The following is a 16506-nucleotide window of genomic DNA, read 5'->3' as shown; positions in this document are numbered from 1 at the left end:
CTCAGGCACCAAAACATAGATTGTAAGCTCCACGGGGCAGGGACCTGCGCCTGCAAAATGTCTCTGTAAAGTGCTACGTAAACCTAGCAGCGCTATACAAGAACATGCTATTATTATTATCAGATCAGTCACTGATCTACAGGCTGTTGTAACCAGCTGAAGGTTCCGAGCTTCATCCAATGGGAATCCGGCAGTGGGGCGCTCCTCTGCTCTCACAAGAAGAGCCCCTGGTTTAATAAGGTCCTGGGCATAAGAAATAGGTACAGTGTCTGCTAAATATGCATGTACTCGTGATACTGTGATAGTGCTGATTAGGTCACTATTGCATGGAAACTATTGACTTCTATGCAATACTACCCCAATCTGCACTATCACGGTTTAATGAATAACCCCCTATAAGCGTTACCTCCCCCTATACACACACACCTGTTTAAACTGCTTGTTTGCTCAGGATCTCTGGCCTTGTTTAAAATCTCACAGTAGGGTGAGAACACAGTGCGAGGTCGGGCTCTTATTTGGGGAGGGACAGAGTGAAAACCAATATCCTAAATTATTTAGAAGGAGCATTTGGGTTTGTTAATCAATCCTTACTTTAAGCATGAAAAGCCCTTCTGTCTGTGTCACTGTGTCACCCTGCGGGGGGAGGGACAGACGCCTAGCTCCCTTATGTCTGTATCACTGTGTCCCCCTGCGGAGGGAGAGACTCATAGCTCCCTTCTGACTGTGTCACCCTGCGGAGGGAGAGACTCATAGCTCCCTTCTGTCTGTGTCACTGTCACCCTGCGGAGGGAGGGACAGACTAATAGCTCCCTTCTGACTGTGTCACCCTGCGGGGAGAGGGACAGACTCATAGCTCCCTTCTGTCTGTGTCACCCTGCGGGGGGAGGGACAGGCTCATTGCTCCCTTCTGTCTGTGTCCCTTATATGTCATTCACATCTATCCAGTAATTAAGACACAAAAGTCAAAATAAATCTAATGAAACAATTTATATATTAATATCGGACACCACGGACACGAGAAAAATAGCGCACGTTTTATGTGAAACAAACAATGATAAAACATAGATTTTTTTTTATAATTGATGTCTTTTAAAACAAAAATGCCATGTCAATTTAAATATTCAACAGCCAAAAACTGTAACGTTATATACATATTTTAAGACAATATTGCAAAAAATCAGCACTTGATTAAACACTTGAAGATGTTGGTGTCTTATTGCTTAATCCATTCGCCGATTTCCTTTTTAAAAGGAATTCACCAAAGCTTCAACATTGTGTTATTATTTATTTTCTCTAAAATCCGAACGATGAAGAATGAAATTGTGCAGACCCCCCCCCCTCTCTATAAATTCACTTATGCAAATTTTATTTGGCAATTTAAAAAAAAAAGTAAAACCCTCCAGTGTGCAACTTGATAAACACAAATCCCTACAGAAAGTGTGGAAATGGTGCGTCCCCTGCCAATATATATAAGATAAGAACTCCTGGTTTGTAAGGACAGTGCCACACAGCCGATCCTAAATATATATATATATATATATTTGTACAGATTGCCATTTTACATGTATTTCCCTGCTGATCAATATCCTACAGCACGAGTGGCAAACTCCAGTCTTCAAGGGCCACAAACTGGTCAGTTTATAAAGGATACCCCTGCCTCAGCACAGGTGGCTCATTGGAAGACTGTGATCCACTTGTGCTGAAGCAGGGATATCCTTATAACTTAATCTGTTGGGGACCCTTGAGGACTGGATTGGCTACCCCTGTTCTAGAGACTAGATTAGAATCCTGATCACTGCATCTTCTGACTCGTGGCATCACCATCATCTTCTAAAAGGCTTATGTGTCTGTTATTGGGCAGGCTTAAATTGGCCTTGGTAAATGTAATCAAGATGTTAAGTTACGAAGAGCTGCAGAGATGGTGCTATACCACGGAACACTTTCAGTGGGTGTAGCAGGAAGTGTCTTAATAAACCGCTTTAGAGAGTCTTCGGTATTAGAGGGAGCTGAGGATGGGTCTGGAGTACATGGCATAATAACTAGTATCGTTGGCCGATGTTGACATGTCCAGTCCAGGTTTGGGTACCATGTTATGGTAGTCAGGGCTGTAGTTGGGGTAGTGGACAAGGTGATCAGACGTGGGGCACATCTCCATTTTGGAGGAGTAGGGTTGGTCTTGGTCAGAAGACATCAGGTGGGTGATGGAAAAGGGATGTCTTCCGGAGAATGGATCATGCTTCAACTGGGCATCTTCCCCAACCATGCCGAGGTAACCCTCAGCAGAGAGGCCCAGGGGGTAAAGGAGCTGGGATGTTGACCCCGCTTGATCAGACGCAGGGCTGACGCCTGCAGGAGAAGGCCCAGCTGGTTGAGGAATGCCGACCACAGTTGAGTCCCTCTCCCCTCCATTGATTCCGGCTTTTGGTGACCGAGACGAGGAGCACTCATCGTAACCAACCGAAGTCTCCCTCAAGCTCCCTCCGGCCTCCTCTCCAACCTTGCCCAATTTCTTTTCCCCATCCCCAGACCTGGCCCTCTCGCACTTGAACCTCTTCTGCCTCCTCAGGTAGCAACCGTTCTCGAACATGTTGCCCGAATCAGGGTGGAGGGTCCAATAGGACCCTTTCCCTGGCTTCTCTGGAGAACGCGGGACCTTGATGAAGCAGTCATTGAAGGACAATGAGTGACGGATAGAGTTCTGCCACCGCTGCTGGTTCTGCCGGTAGTACGGAAAGAGGTCGGTGATCCACTGGTAAATCTCATTCAACGTCATCATCTTGTTGTTCGATTGCTGGATGGCCATTGTGATGAGCGAAATGTAGGAGTAAGGGGGCTTGGCGTGAGAGTAGCTTCTACGATATGCCCGAGGATCCCTCTGGAATTCAGTTTCTCCTTGGCAGTAGCCCAACGGATAGGCCGAGGAGGAGGATGAAGATGCCAGGTGGCTCCCTATACCCTGGGTCATGGAGCCAATAGAGCCCAAGTTGCTCTGGATGCTGGTCACAGGCCCTGCTAGGCCACTGTTCAAATAGGCCATGCTTGGTGTCACTGTGGGGACATCACCTGGCAAGAAGGAGCTGCTTGATAGGCCATTACTCATGTTGTGTATCCCAGAATACACCTAAACACAACAGGAAGATAAAGAGATTAAGGTGACTGTCTCACTTAACCAGTTAAAAAAAATAAAAATAAACATTGTTTTCAGCTCTAGAGAAATATTAATGTAAAAACATTTTCTCCCAGGATTATTAAAGATGGTCGCCGTTGAGCTCTTCAAATATCTCAGCGCTGATCATTGCAACATTGGAAATAACATTGAAAAAAGCAGCTTGTGCAGCTTATTCTGGGATATTTGAAATGGAGATTTTACGCAGTTAGGCTTTTAGGCCTGGAATGCAAAACGAATGAACTTATCTTAAGTTCTATAACAATGATTACAAATGGCATACACAGTATCAGTGTATCGAGGCGCTCGGCATCATTATACAGCACAATGTGTTCCCTATCAGCGTATAGAGATACTCGGCATCATTGTACAGTGCAGCATGTTCATTATCAGTGCGTAGCTACTCGACATCATTATGCAGTGTGGCATGTTCCTTTGCTGCTGGTAATATACATAAAGGAATTGGAACATTCTGCGTGAATGACTTCCTCAGCTCCCTATGTCTCTCCCCCAAACTGTAACCCTCCCGACATCTTCCCCAATGCTCCCAAATGTACGTCTATGGCTACAATATACAGAGTCCCCATGAATAACAACAAGCGATTAATTGTCTGTTAATTACTCTCCTATCTAAATTCTGGCCCTGGACAGACAGCCAAACCCCACCTCTGCCCTGGCACTGAGGTGGGGGTGTGAGAGCCAATCCCAAATCATTGTCTGTTTGTACATTTCGCATTTACCCTCCATGTTAGAAAAACAATATACTCTCCTTACTATACATCTGATATACTCTCTCTATTAAAATTCCCCTAAATCTCCCTAGTAGAAATCCTATATACCAGGGGTGCGCAAACATTTCCCCGTGCGCACCCCTGCCTGCTCTCCTCGGCGCCTCGCCCCCGGCATCAAATGGCGCGCGGGGTCATGTGATGTCACGTCGCCATGGTAACGTGATTGACGCCGGGTTACCAGGACGTCACGGGAAGGTAAGTGTATTATAGAGGCCTCGCGCGGTCCCCCGGCATTTAATTTAAATGCCTGGGGGGAGAGCGCGGGACCTCTATAACTGCCGCACCCCCCACCCCCCAGAAAATCTAGCGCCCCCCAGTTTGGTCACCCCTGCTATATACTCTAACTCAGGGGAGCACAATCTTTTTCCCCTGCACCCCCCTGCCGGCTGTCCCTCTCCTCGCTCCCCCCCCCTGCCGGCTGTCCCTCTCCTCGCTCCCCCCCTGCCGGCTGTCCCTCTCCTCGCTCCCCCCCTGCCGGCTGTCCCTCTCCTCGCTTCCCCCCCTGCTTATCTTGACTCAGACGTCCTGGCGTCATGACGCCATGGCAACGAGACGTCACAAGACTAATGACGCCGTGTCACCAGGAGCCGTCCTTGCAGCCAGCCCCTCCCCGCCCCCCCCGGCATTAATTTAAATGCTTTGAGGAATCGCGCAGGGCCTGTGTAAACCCCGCACCCCCTGCAACGAATCTAGCGCCCCCCCACTTTGCGCACCGCTGCTCTAACGCATGGGTGGCCAACTCCAGTCCTCAAGGGCTGCCAACTGGTCAGGTTTTCAGGATATCCCTGCTTCAGCACAGGTGTCTCAATCAGTGGCTCAGTTGAAGACTGTATCTGTGCTGAAGCAGGGATATCCTGAAACCCTGACCTGTCCGCTGCCCTCGGGAATTGGCGTTGGCCGCCCCTGCTCTGCCTATTACAAATCTCATATAATATCCCTATTAGAAATCATATATAATATTGCTATTAGAAACCCCGTAAACTAATCTCTTTATGAATCCCATACACTTTCCTCTATTAAAATCCCATTTAGTTTGACTTACTAGAAATACCCATTACCCTCTCTTTAAGAAATACCATATAATTTCCCATATTAAAAATCCCAATTACGCTTCCCCATTAGAAATCCCATATACTGTACTGTCCCCTATTTAAACTTCCACATGGTCTCCCTATTAAGAATCCCATACACTCATATTAATAATCCCCATTTACCTTTGCTTACTGGAACTCACATATATTTCCCTATATTAGAAATCCCATATTAAACATCCCATTTAGCTTTACTTACTAGAAATACCCTTTACCCTTTCTTTTAGAAAGCCCATATACTTTCCCCTATTAAAAACCTATATACAGTACTTTCCTCTATTAAAATTCCCTTTACTCTGCCTATTAGAAATTCCATATTTCTTTTCTGTATTATACAGTCCCATATATATCTTTTCTAATTAAAAATCCCATATATCTTTTCTGTATTACATAATCCCATATACAGTATATCTTTTCTAATTAGAAATCCCATATATCTTTTCTGCATTACACAATCCCATAGATTTTTTCTAATTATAAATCCAATATACTTCCCCCTTCATTTCTATTTCTCATATAAAAAAATCCCGTTCATTCTTCCCCATTAGAAATCCCATATACTGTCCCCTATTAAAATTTCCCAAATGATCTCCTTATTAAGAATCCCATACACTATCATATTAAAAATTCCACATACTTTCCCATATTAAAAATCCACATTTAACTTTGCTTACTGGAAATCCAATATATTTTCCCCTATTAGAAATCCAATATATTTTCCCATATTAAACATCCAATTTTCCCACCATACAAATCCTTATACTTTCCCAAATTAGAAATCCCCTTTACTCTCCCTTACTAGAAAAAAATAAATAATTACATATATAATAATCCCGTTGATTTTTCCAATTCAAAATCCTATTTCCTTGGAAATGCCCTTTAGAAGGCCCATATACTCTCCCTATTACTATTCCCATGTACGATCTTACTTGAAACCCCTTCTACTTTTCCTTATTAGAAATCCCCCATTTATTTAGGACATGATTTTGGGACTGAATTTGCAAACCCATTAAACATCTTACTCTATCAGACAGACAGTACAGGCGTCAAGCAAAGCGTAACATGGCGGAGTGCTTTCTCTTTAGGGGAAATCCTATAGATGTTGCAAGGTGGGACTTCAATATACTGTACCAGCATTGCTATATATTATATATAATAGCAGTCTTTGAGTTCTATGGCTTCTTGGACTTTGCACTGGAAGACCCCCCATTAGAGACCCCCATAAGAGAAACAGCGATACAATGAGACTGTGCATTCATGAACCAGCAACAGAGGGGTTAATGTTTTAATTCAGATTCGGGGGTCACTCCGGGTAATGGTGTCTGCAAAAGATCTTTATCTTCATACAAGGTTTCTACATATACACACTATACAGAATATCCTACATGGAAATCCACTGGAGGATGGAATGTGGGAGAAGAGGGATTTCCACGGCAAATTCTTAGCTATTTTTGCTCAAATATTCTTATTTTGAGAAGCGTCACATTTTTTATTCAGAAAATATTGCGCTAAAAAGGGTCCGTTTGGATGAGAATAGATATAGATACACACACTATGTAGATGGAGAGATAACTAGATAAAAACACACACACACACACACATATATTACACATTATAACGCCTTTAGAAGATATATATAGAGAAACAGGCAGATAGATACACAGCAGACGTATATATAGATATAGGTATATGTTATACAATATAGACACACACAAAAGACCAATTTTTCGGACGATTCCAACATTTCCATCATTATCTCTGACGGCATCTGGCCTACCAGGAAAGGGAGATCACAGGTGTCGGCATTGAGAAGTTAGGGTGTCCTGTATACATTGAGGGGGGGGGGTGGTATATAGGGGGAAGGAAGGTAGCTCACCTCGCTGTCTGTGTATAGGGTATTCCAATCCATAGGGTCTTTGATCTCCAACTTGACTCTGTTGAGCATGGTCTGGAGCCCAGAGTCTGGTTGAGTTGAGGTCCCTCACCACAGTAACTGTGAGTAGATAATACAGATGTGTATTCTTGAGTTAAGCCCTTTTGGGGTTTGACTCTGTGTGTGCCTCCCTTGAGACTTTTAAAGACGTCCCCATAGGTCATTTGAATAGGTCCTATCCCATAAGTGACCCCTCCCTTCTCCCTCCTGTCTCTCTGACCTCTTCCACTGGCTACCTGCAGAGCTAAATCACTTCAGCACAAAGGGATTCAGCATGGACCCCCACCCCCTACCCCCTGCCCTTGGGTTTTTTTTCACTCACCCCATCCCGTCTCATCAAAATGCTAATGGGATCAAGTAGTTCCACTTCCTCAATGAGACCTTAAGGTGGCATTTTCATTCCTAAAATGCATTGTGAAGAGGCTCTTCCTGTCTCTTAATAGGACATCTGTAGGGTGGGAATCCCTCTTATAAGGACACCCCGCTTTTCGAAGAACTTCTCCTCACAGTCACGACATGAAAGTCCAGTAGGACCATCATAGGAACCTCTCCTTCCTATGGGAGAAGCCCCTGTTATAAGAACACCCCCCACCCCCCCTTATAAGAACATCTCCTCTCAGCCCTGTCAGGTTCATTCCGTAGGGTCTTGGATCTCCACTTATAAAATCATCTTCTGATCCCTAACCCCTTCATAAAAGGGGAACCCCAATAGTAAGAACAGTCCCTTACAATTGAATGGCCTATGAAGGGACACGCTTACCCCTGGGTTACATTTTTCCAGCCTAATCTATGTTCCCAGTGAGTACAGAATAAGGGAGCCTTTTGGTTGAATCCTATGAACCACCTTTATACCCTTATAAGAACACCCCCGCAGTGCTCCTTTATATGAGGATAGCCTCCATTATATAAAGAACTTCTCACAGGGGCCAATCTGCGCTGTCTATAGGAGGAACCCCTGTTATAAGGCCACCCTCTTATAAGAACATCTCCCAAGGGTGGAAGTTAGAATAAGGTAAGAGCTTCACACCTCATTCCTGGCTAATAACCACAAAGTCACTTGCTTCCTGGGCTAACAAGTTGAATTAACCCTTTTACCCCTCTGCATATAATGCACATTACTCTGCATATAATGCACACTCTATTGCATATAACAAACACACTGTAGCATGTAATATACATGAATAGAATACAGATACTAAAACAGAACAGAAGGACGCGGCACAGAAAAGGGGATTACAGAACAATGAGGAGCGCAAGAGAACTTGTATATAAGCAACATACCAACAGTCACAACATACCCTTCTCCTGCGTATTGTAGATACACACGCTGCTCTGTGTATAACACAGATACACACTGCTCTGTGTATAATACAGATACACGCTGCTCTGTGTATAATACAGATACACGCTGCTCTGTGTATAATACAGATACATGCTGCTCTGTGTATAATACAGATACACGCTGCTCTGTGTATAATACAGATACACACTGCTCTGTGTATAATACAGATACACACTGCTCTGCGTATAATACAGACACACACACTGCTCTGTGTATAATACAGATACACACACTGCTCTGCATATAATACAGATACACACGCTGCTCTGTGTATAATACAGATACACACTGCTCTGCGTATAATAGATTCACACTGGGGTTAATGGCGTGATGCTTTGCTGGAGTTAATAGGGTCCCAGGCAGGGGACAAACCTAGAGATAATGGGAATAATCACAGAGGGGGCTTCAGGTCCCAGCAGCAGCTTTGGGCCTCACTGCCCTGTATCTCAGGTGTAATAGAATTGCCCCGCCCTGGTAGAAAGCACATCATGTGGGGGGTGCAGGGACTTCAAACACAAAGCATTGTATTCCTACAGGTGTCTAACTGTATGGGGCTGGCCATCAATACAAAGGGACAGATAACATTACAGGGTCCGTCCCACGTAGGGGCAAAGTGACCTAATGTTCAGGGCCGCAGACAGCTTTCCGAGGACTACAGTTTCCCCTCCCCCATCACCCAGCGGCAGCCTTGCGAGCCCCCCCCCCTCTCTCATACCCCCATCTCTCCCACACCCCCACCTTTCTCTTCCACCTCTCGCTCCCACCTGCCCATACACACCCACCTCTCTCCTCACACCCCACCTCTCTCACCCGGCCCACCTCGCTCCCCCTTACGCCCCTTCCCCACCTCTCCTCACGTCCCTGCCCATCTCTCTCTCCCCCCACACCCCTCCTCTCTCACCCCCACCTCTCTACCCCCACCTCTCAACCCCCACCTCTCTAACCCCCCACTGCCCCACAAACCCCCACCTCTCTCCCCCACACCCACCTCTCTCCCCCCCCACACCCCCCGCCTTTCTCCCCCCACACCACCACCTCTCCCCCCACACCCCCACCTCTCTCCCCCCACCCCCCCACCTCTCTCCCCCCCACACTCCCACCTCTCTCCCCCCCACACTCCCACCTCTCTCCCCCCCACACTCCCACCTCTCTCCCCCCCACACTCCCACCTCTCTCCCCCACCCACACTCCCACCTCTCTCCCCCCCCACCTCTCTCCCCCAAAACACCCCCACCTCTCTCCCCCCCACCTCTCTCCCCCAAAACACCCCCACCTCTCTCGACCACACTCCCACCTCTCTCCCCCCCTACACTCCCACCTCTCTCCCCCCCCCACACTCCCACTTCTCTCCCCCCAACACTCCCACCTCTCTCCCCCCCACACTCCCACCTCTCCCCCCCCCCCCCACACTCCCACCTCTCCCCCCCACACTCCCACCTCTCCCCCCCCCACACTCCCACCTCTCCCCCCCCACACTCCCACCTCTCCCCCCCCACACTCCCACCTCCCCCCCCCACACTCCCATCTCTCCCCCCCCACACTCCCCACCTCACCCCCCCACACACACCCACCTCTCCCCCCCCACACTCCCGCCTCTCCCCCCCCCCCCCACACTCCCGCCTCTCCCCCCCCCCCACACTCCCGCCTCTCCCCCCCCCCACACTCCGCCTCTCCCCCCCCACACTCCACCTCTCTCCCCCTCCACACTCCCACCTCTCTCCCCCCCACACCCCCCACCTCTCTCCCCCCCCACACTCCCACTTCTCTCTCCCCCACACTCCCACTTCTCTCCCCCCCCACACTCCCACTTCTCTCCCCCCCACACTCCCACTTCTCCCCCCCCCCCACACTCCCACCTCTCTCCCCCCCACACTCCCACCTCTCCCCCCCCCCCACACTCCCACCTCTCCCCCCCCCACACTCCCACCTCTCCCCCCCCCACACTCCCATCTCTCCCCCCCCACACTCCACCTCTCCCCCCCCACACTCCCACCTCTCTCCCCTTCCACACTCCCACCTCTCTCCCCCCCACACTCCCACCTCTCTCCCCCCCACACTCCCACCTCTCTCCCCCCCACACTCCCACCTCTCTCCCCCCCCACACCCCCACCTCTCTCCCCCCCACACCCCCACCTCTCTCCCCCCACACCCCCACCTCTCTCCCCCCCACACCCCCACCTCTGTCCCCCCCACACCCCCACCTCTCTCCCCCCCACACCCCCACCTCTCTCCCCCCACACTCCCACCTCTCCCCCCCACACTCCCACCTCTCTCCCCCCCACACTCCCACCTCTCTCCCCCCCCACACTCCCACCTCTCTGCCCCCCACACCCCCACCTCTCTCCCCCCCACACCCCCACCTCTGAGTCAGTTTTAGCAGTCATGCAACAGAGGAACGGGCGTATCTTTGTAATATTGCGGAGGAAAAAGCGACAGTTTTAGATTAGTTTTGAATGTGAGAGGAGAATGTGAGAGAGGAGTCGTGTGACCCCTAGGCAGCGTGCTTGGGCTACTGGGTGAATTATCGTAGTTCCAACAGTAATGTGGAAGGAGGTAGTAGGGCCAGGTTTGGGAGGAAGTATGAGGAGCTCTGTTTTAGCCATGTTAAGTTTAAATCGGCGGAGGCCCATCCTGGATGATATAGCATATCATGACCCCACCTCTCCCCCCACCCCCCACCTCACCTCTCTCCACCCCCACCTCACCTCTCCCCCCCCACCTCTCTCCCCCAACACACCCCCACCTCTCTCCCCCCCACATCCCCACCTCTCTCCCCCCCCCCCACACCCCACCTCTCTCCCCCCCACCCCCCACACACCCACCTCACCTCTCTCCACCCCCACCTCTATCCCCCCCCACCTCTCTCCCCCAACACACGCCCACCTCTCTCCCCCCCCCACACACCCACCTCACCTCTCTCCACCCCCACCTCACCCCCCCACCTCTCTCCCCCCCACATCCCCACCTCTCCCCCCCACACTCCTCCTCTCTCCCTCCCCACACTCCCACCTCTCTCCCCCCCACCCCCCACACCCACCTCACCTCTCTCCACCCCACCTCACCCCCCCACCTCACCCCCCCCACCCCTCTCCACCCCACCTCTCTCCCCCAACACACCCCCACCTCTCTCCCCCCCACATCCCCAACTCTCTCCCCCCCCCACACTCCCACCTCTCTCCCCCTACCTCTCTCCCCTCCCCACCCCCCCACCTCTCTCCCCCCCCACCCCCCCACCTCTCTCCCCCCCACACTCCCACCTCTCTCCCCCCCACACCCCCACCTCTCTCCCCCCCACACTCCCACCTCTCTCCCCCCCACACTCCCACCTCTCTCCCCCCCACACTCCCACCTCTCTGCCCCCCACACCCCCACCTCTCTCCCCCCCACATCCCCATCTCTCTCCCCCCCACATCCCCACCTCTCTCCCCCCCCCCACACTCCCACCTCTCTCCCCCCACCCCCCACACACCCACCTCACCTCTCTCCACCCCCACCTCTATCACCCCCACCTCTCTCCCCCAACACACCCCCACCTCTCTCCACCCCCACCTCACCCCCCCCACCTCTCTCCCCGCCACATCCCCACCTCTCCCCCCCCCACACTCCCACCTCTCTCCCCCCCCACACTCCCACCTCTCTCCCCCCACCCCCCACACACCCACCTCACCTCTCTCCACCCCCACCTCACCCCCCCCCCACCCCTCTCCACCCCACCTCTCTCCCCCAACACACCCCCACCTCTCTCCCCCCCACATCCCCACCTCTCTCCCCCCCCACACTCCCACCTCTCTCCCCCTACCTCTCTCCCTCCCCACACTCCCACCTCTCTCCCCCCCCCCACACCCCCACCTCTCTCCCCCCCCCACACCCCCACCTCTCTCCCCCCCCACACCTCCACCTCTCCCCCCCACCTCTCTCCCCACATCTCTCTCCCCCTCACCTCTCCCCCCCCCACACTCCCACCTCTCCCCCCCACACTCCCACCTCTCCCCCTACCTAACTCCCACCTCTCCCCCCCCCCTAACTTCCACCTCTCCCCCCCCCAATCTCCCACCAATGCCCCCCCACCCCCACCTCTCTCCCCCCCACCTCTCTCCCCCCACACACCCCCACCTCTCTCCCCCCCACATCCCCATCTCTCTCTCCCCCACATCCCCACCTCTGTCTCCCCCCCCCCACACTCCCACCTCTCCCCCCCACACTCCCACCTCTCCCCCCCCACACTCCCACCTCTCCCCCCTCCCTAACTCCCACCTCTCCGCCCCCCTAACTCCCACTTCTCCCCCCCCCCTAACTCCCACCTCTCCCCCCTCCCACCTCTCCCCCCCAAACTCCCACCTCTCCCCCCCAAACTCCCACCTCTCCCCCCCACACCCCCACCAATCCCCCCCAGCCCCACCTCTCTCCCCCCCACACTACCACCTCTCTCCCCCCACACTCCCACCTCTCTCCCGCCCCCACACTCCCACCTCTCCCCCCCCACACCCATACCTCTCTTCCCCCCACACCCATACCTCTCTCTCTCCCCACACACCCATACCTCTCTCCCCCCCCCCACACCCCTACCTCTCCAACCCCCACACCCCTACCTCTCCAACCCCCACACCCCTACCTCTCCCCCCCCCCACACTCCTACCTCTCCCCCCCCCCCCCCCACACCCCTACCTCTCCCCCCACACCCCTACCTCTCCCCCCCACACCCCACCTCTTTCGCACCCACTTCTCTCCCCCCACACCCCTACCTCTCCCCCCCCACCTCTCTCCCCCCACCCCCCCACCTCTCTCCCCCCACACCCCCACCTCTCTCCCCCCACACCCCCACCTCTCCCCCTCCCACACCCCCACCTCTCCCCCTCCCACACCCCCACCTCTCCCCCTCCCACAGCCCCACCTCTCTCCCCCCCACCTCTCTCCCCCCCACCTCTCTCCCCCAAAACACCCCCACCTCTCTCCCCCACACTCCCACCTCTCTCCCCCAAAACTCCCCCACACTCCCACCTCTCTCCCCCCCCCCCACACTCCCACCTCTCTCCCCCACCTCTCTCCCCCAAAACACCCCCACCTCTCTCCCCCACACTCCACCTCTCTCCCCCCCCCCACATTCCCACCTCTCTCCCCCCCACACTCCCACCTCTCTCCCCCCCCCCACATTCCCATCCTCTCTCCCCCCCACACCCCCACCACACTCCCCCCCACACTCCCACCTCTCCCCCCACACTCCCACCTCTGAGTCAGAGTTTTAGCAGTCATGCAACAGAGGAACGGGCGTATCTTTGTGATATTGCGGAGGAAAAAGCAACAGGTTTTAGATTAGTTTTGAATGTGAGAGAGGAGTCGTGTGACCCCTAGGCAGGGTGCTTGGGCTACTGGGTGAATGATCATATTTCCAACAGTAATGTGGAAGGAGGTAGTAGGGCCAGGTTTGGGAGGAAGTATGAGGAGCTCTGTTTTAGCCATGTTAAGTTTAAATCGGCGGAGGCCCATCCTGGATGATATCGCATATCATGACCCCACCTCTCCCCCCACCCCCCACACACCCACCTCACCTCTCTCCACCCACCTCTCCCCCCCACACACCCCCACCTCTCTCCCCCCCACATCCCCACCTCTCTCTTCCCCCCCACACTCCCACCCACACTCCCACCCCTCCCTAACTCCCACCTCTCTCCCCCCACTCCCCATCTCTCTCCCCCCCGCCACTCCCCATCTCTCTCCCCCCACCTCTCTCCCTCCCCACACTCCCACCTCTCTCCCCCACCACACCCCCACCTCTCTCCCCCCCACACACACCCACCTCTCTCCCCCCCCACACCCCCACCTCTCTCCCCCCCACCCCTCCACCTCTCTCCCCCCCCACACCCCCACCTCTCCCCCACTCCCCACCTCTCTCCCCCCCACACTCCCACCTCTCTCCCCCCCCACACTCCCACCTCTCTCCCCCCCACACTCCCACCTTTCTCTCCCCCCCCACACTCCCACCTCTCTCCCCCCCACACTCCCACCTCTCTCCCCCCCCTCTCCCCCCCACACTCCCACCTCTCTCCCCCCCACACTCCCACCTCTCTCCCCCCCACACTCCACCTCTCTCCCCCCCACACTCCCACCTCTCTCCCCCCCACACTCCCACCTCTCTCCCCCCACACTCCCACCTCTCTCCCCCCACACTCCACCTCTCCCCCCACACTCCCACCTCTCTCCCCCCACACTCCCACCTCTCTCCCCTAACTCCCACCTCTCTAACCCCACTCCCCATCTCTCTCCCCCCGCCACTCCCCATCTCTCTCCCCCCCGCCACTCCCATCTCTCTCCCACCTCTCACCCACACTCCCACCTCTCTCCCCCCCCCACCTCTCTCCCCCCCCCACCTCTCTCCCCCAAAACACCCCCACCTCTCTCCCCCCCCACCTCTCTCCCCCAAAACACCCCCACCTCTATCCCCCCCACACTCCCACCTCTCTCCCCCCCCACACTCCCACTTCTCTCCCCCCCACACTCACACCTTTCCCCCCCACACTCCCACCTCTCCCCCCCCACACTCCCACCTCTCCCCCCCACACTCCCACCTCTCCCCCCCCCACACTACCACCTCCCCCCCCCACACTCCCACATCTCCCCCCCCACACTCCCACCTCCCCCCCCCCCACACTCCCATCTCTCCCCCCCCCACACTCCCACCTCACCCCCCCCACACACCCCCACCTCTCCCCCCCCCACACTCCCGCCTCTCCCCCCCCCACACTCCCGCCTCTCCCCCCCCCTCACTCCACCTCTCCCCCCCCCACACTCCACCTCTCTCCCCCTCCACACTCCCACCTCTCTCCCCCCCACACCCCCACCTCTCTCCCCCCCACACCCCCACCTCTCTCCCCCCCACACCCCCACCTCTCTCCCCCCCCACACTCCCACTTTTCTCTCCCCTACACTCCCACTTCTCTCCCCCCACACTCCCACTTCTCCCCCCCCCCCCACACTCCGACTTCTTCCCCCCCCCACACTCCGACTTCTTCCCCCCACACTCCCACCTCTCTCCCCCCCACACTCCCACCTCTCCCCCCTTCCACACTCCCACCTCTCTCCCCCCCCACACCCCCACCTCTCTTCCCCCCCACACTCCCACTTCTCTCTCCCCTACACTCCCACTTCTCTCCCCCCCACACTCCCACTTCTCCCCCCCCCCACACTCCGACTTCTTCCCCCCACACTCCCATCTCTCCCCCCCCCACACTCCGCCTCTCCCCCCCCACACTCCCACCTCTCTCCCCTTCCACACTCCCACCTCTCTCCCCCCCCCACACTCTCACCTCTCTCCCCCCCACACCCCCACCTCTCTCCCCCCCCCCCCACCTCTCTCCCCCCCACACCTCTCCCCCCCACACTCCCACCTCTCTCCCCCCCACACTCCCACCTCTCTCCCCCCCCCCCCACACTCCCACCTCTCTCCCCCCCACACCCCCACCTCTCTCCCCCCCACCCCCCCACCTCTCTCCCCCCCACACCCCCACCTCTGAGTCAGTTTTAGCAGTCATGCAACAGAGCAACGGGCGTATCTTTGTAATATTGCGGAGGAAAAAGCGACAGTTTTAGATTAGTTTTGAATGTGAGAGGAGAATGTGAGAGAGGAGTCGTGTGAGCCCTAGGCAGCGTGCTTGGGCTACTGGGTGAATTATAGTAGTTCCAACAGTAATGTGGAAGGAGGTAGTAGGGCCAGGTTTGGGAGGAAGTATGAGGAGCTCTGTTTTAGCCATGTTAAGTTTAAATCGGCGGAGGCCCATCCTGGATGATATAGCATATCATGACCCCACCTCTCCCCCCACCCCCCACCTCACCTCTCTCCACCCCCACCTCACCTCTCCCCCCCCACCTCTCTCCCCCAACACACCCCCACCTCTCTGCCCCCCACATCCCCACCTCTCTCCCCCACATCCCCACCTCTCTCCCCCCCCCACACTCCCACCTCTCTCCCCCCACCCCCCACACACCCACCTCACCTCTCTCCACCCCCACCTCTATCCCCCCACCTCTCTCCCCAACACACCCCCACCTCTCTCCCCCCCCCCACACACCCACCTCACCTCTCTCCACCCCCACCTCACCCCCCCACCTCTCTCCCCCCCACATCCCCACCTCTCCCCCCCACACTCCTCCTCTCTCCCCCCCCACACTCCCACCTCTCTCCCCCCCAC

The 16506-nt window shown here is 54.9% G+C and overlaps 1 protein-coding gene across 2 annotated transcripts; it reads right to left on the bottom strand.

Annotated features, from left to right (window-relative positions):
• Nucleotides 1-1008: 1008 nt before the first annotated feature.
• LOC142465685 (forkhead box protein A4-B-like) lies at nt 1009-15875 on the bottom strand. 2 transcript variants are annotated; one of them, XM_075569877.1, is made up of 3 exons: nt 15826-15875; nt 6925-7041; nt 1009-3121 (listed from the first exon to the last, which is right to left on the bottom strand). In XM_075569877.1, exons 2-3 carry the CDS (start codon nt 6991-6993, stop codon nt 1997-1999), a joined length of 1194 nt encoding a protein of 397 aa, XP_075425992.1. In that variant the 5' UTR covers nt 6994-7041; nt 15826-15875; the 3' UTR covers nt 1009-1996. The 2 variants fall into 2 exon arrangements, with proteins under 2 accessions (XP_075425992.1, XP_075425991.1); XM_075569876.1 differs by lacking the exon at nt 15826-15875 and adding an exon at nt 10684-10844.
• Between the last annotated feature and the right edge of the window lie 631 nt (nt 15876-16506).

The sequence above is a fragment of the Ascaphus truei genome, chromosome 14, assembly GCF_040206685.1.
Source record: "Ascaphus truei isolate aAscTru1 chromosome 14, aAscTru1.hap1, whole genome shotgun sequence".
Taxonomy (NCBI): Eukaryota; Metazoa; Chordata; class Amphibia; order Anura; family Ascaphidae; genus Ascaphus; species Ascaphus truei.
The sequence above is the reverse complement of the archived record's forward strand: the minus strand, read 5'-3'. Positions and strand labels throughout refer to the sequence as shown.

Bases quoted from the DNA above. Each gene is read 5' to 3' on its own strand.
- LOC142465685 (XM_075569877.1), bottom strand. From the start codon at position 6,993: ATGCTCAACAGAGTCAAGTTGGAGATCAAAGACCCTATGGATTGGAAT. The intron at 3,122-6,924 runs GTGAGCTACCTT...TGTTGTGTTTAG, and splicing joins CCCTATACACAGACAGCGAG to GTGTATTCTGGGATACACAA.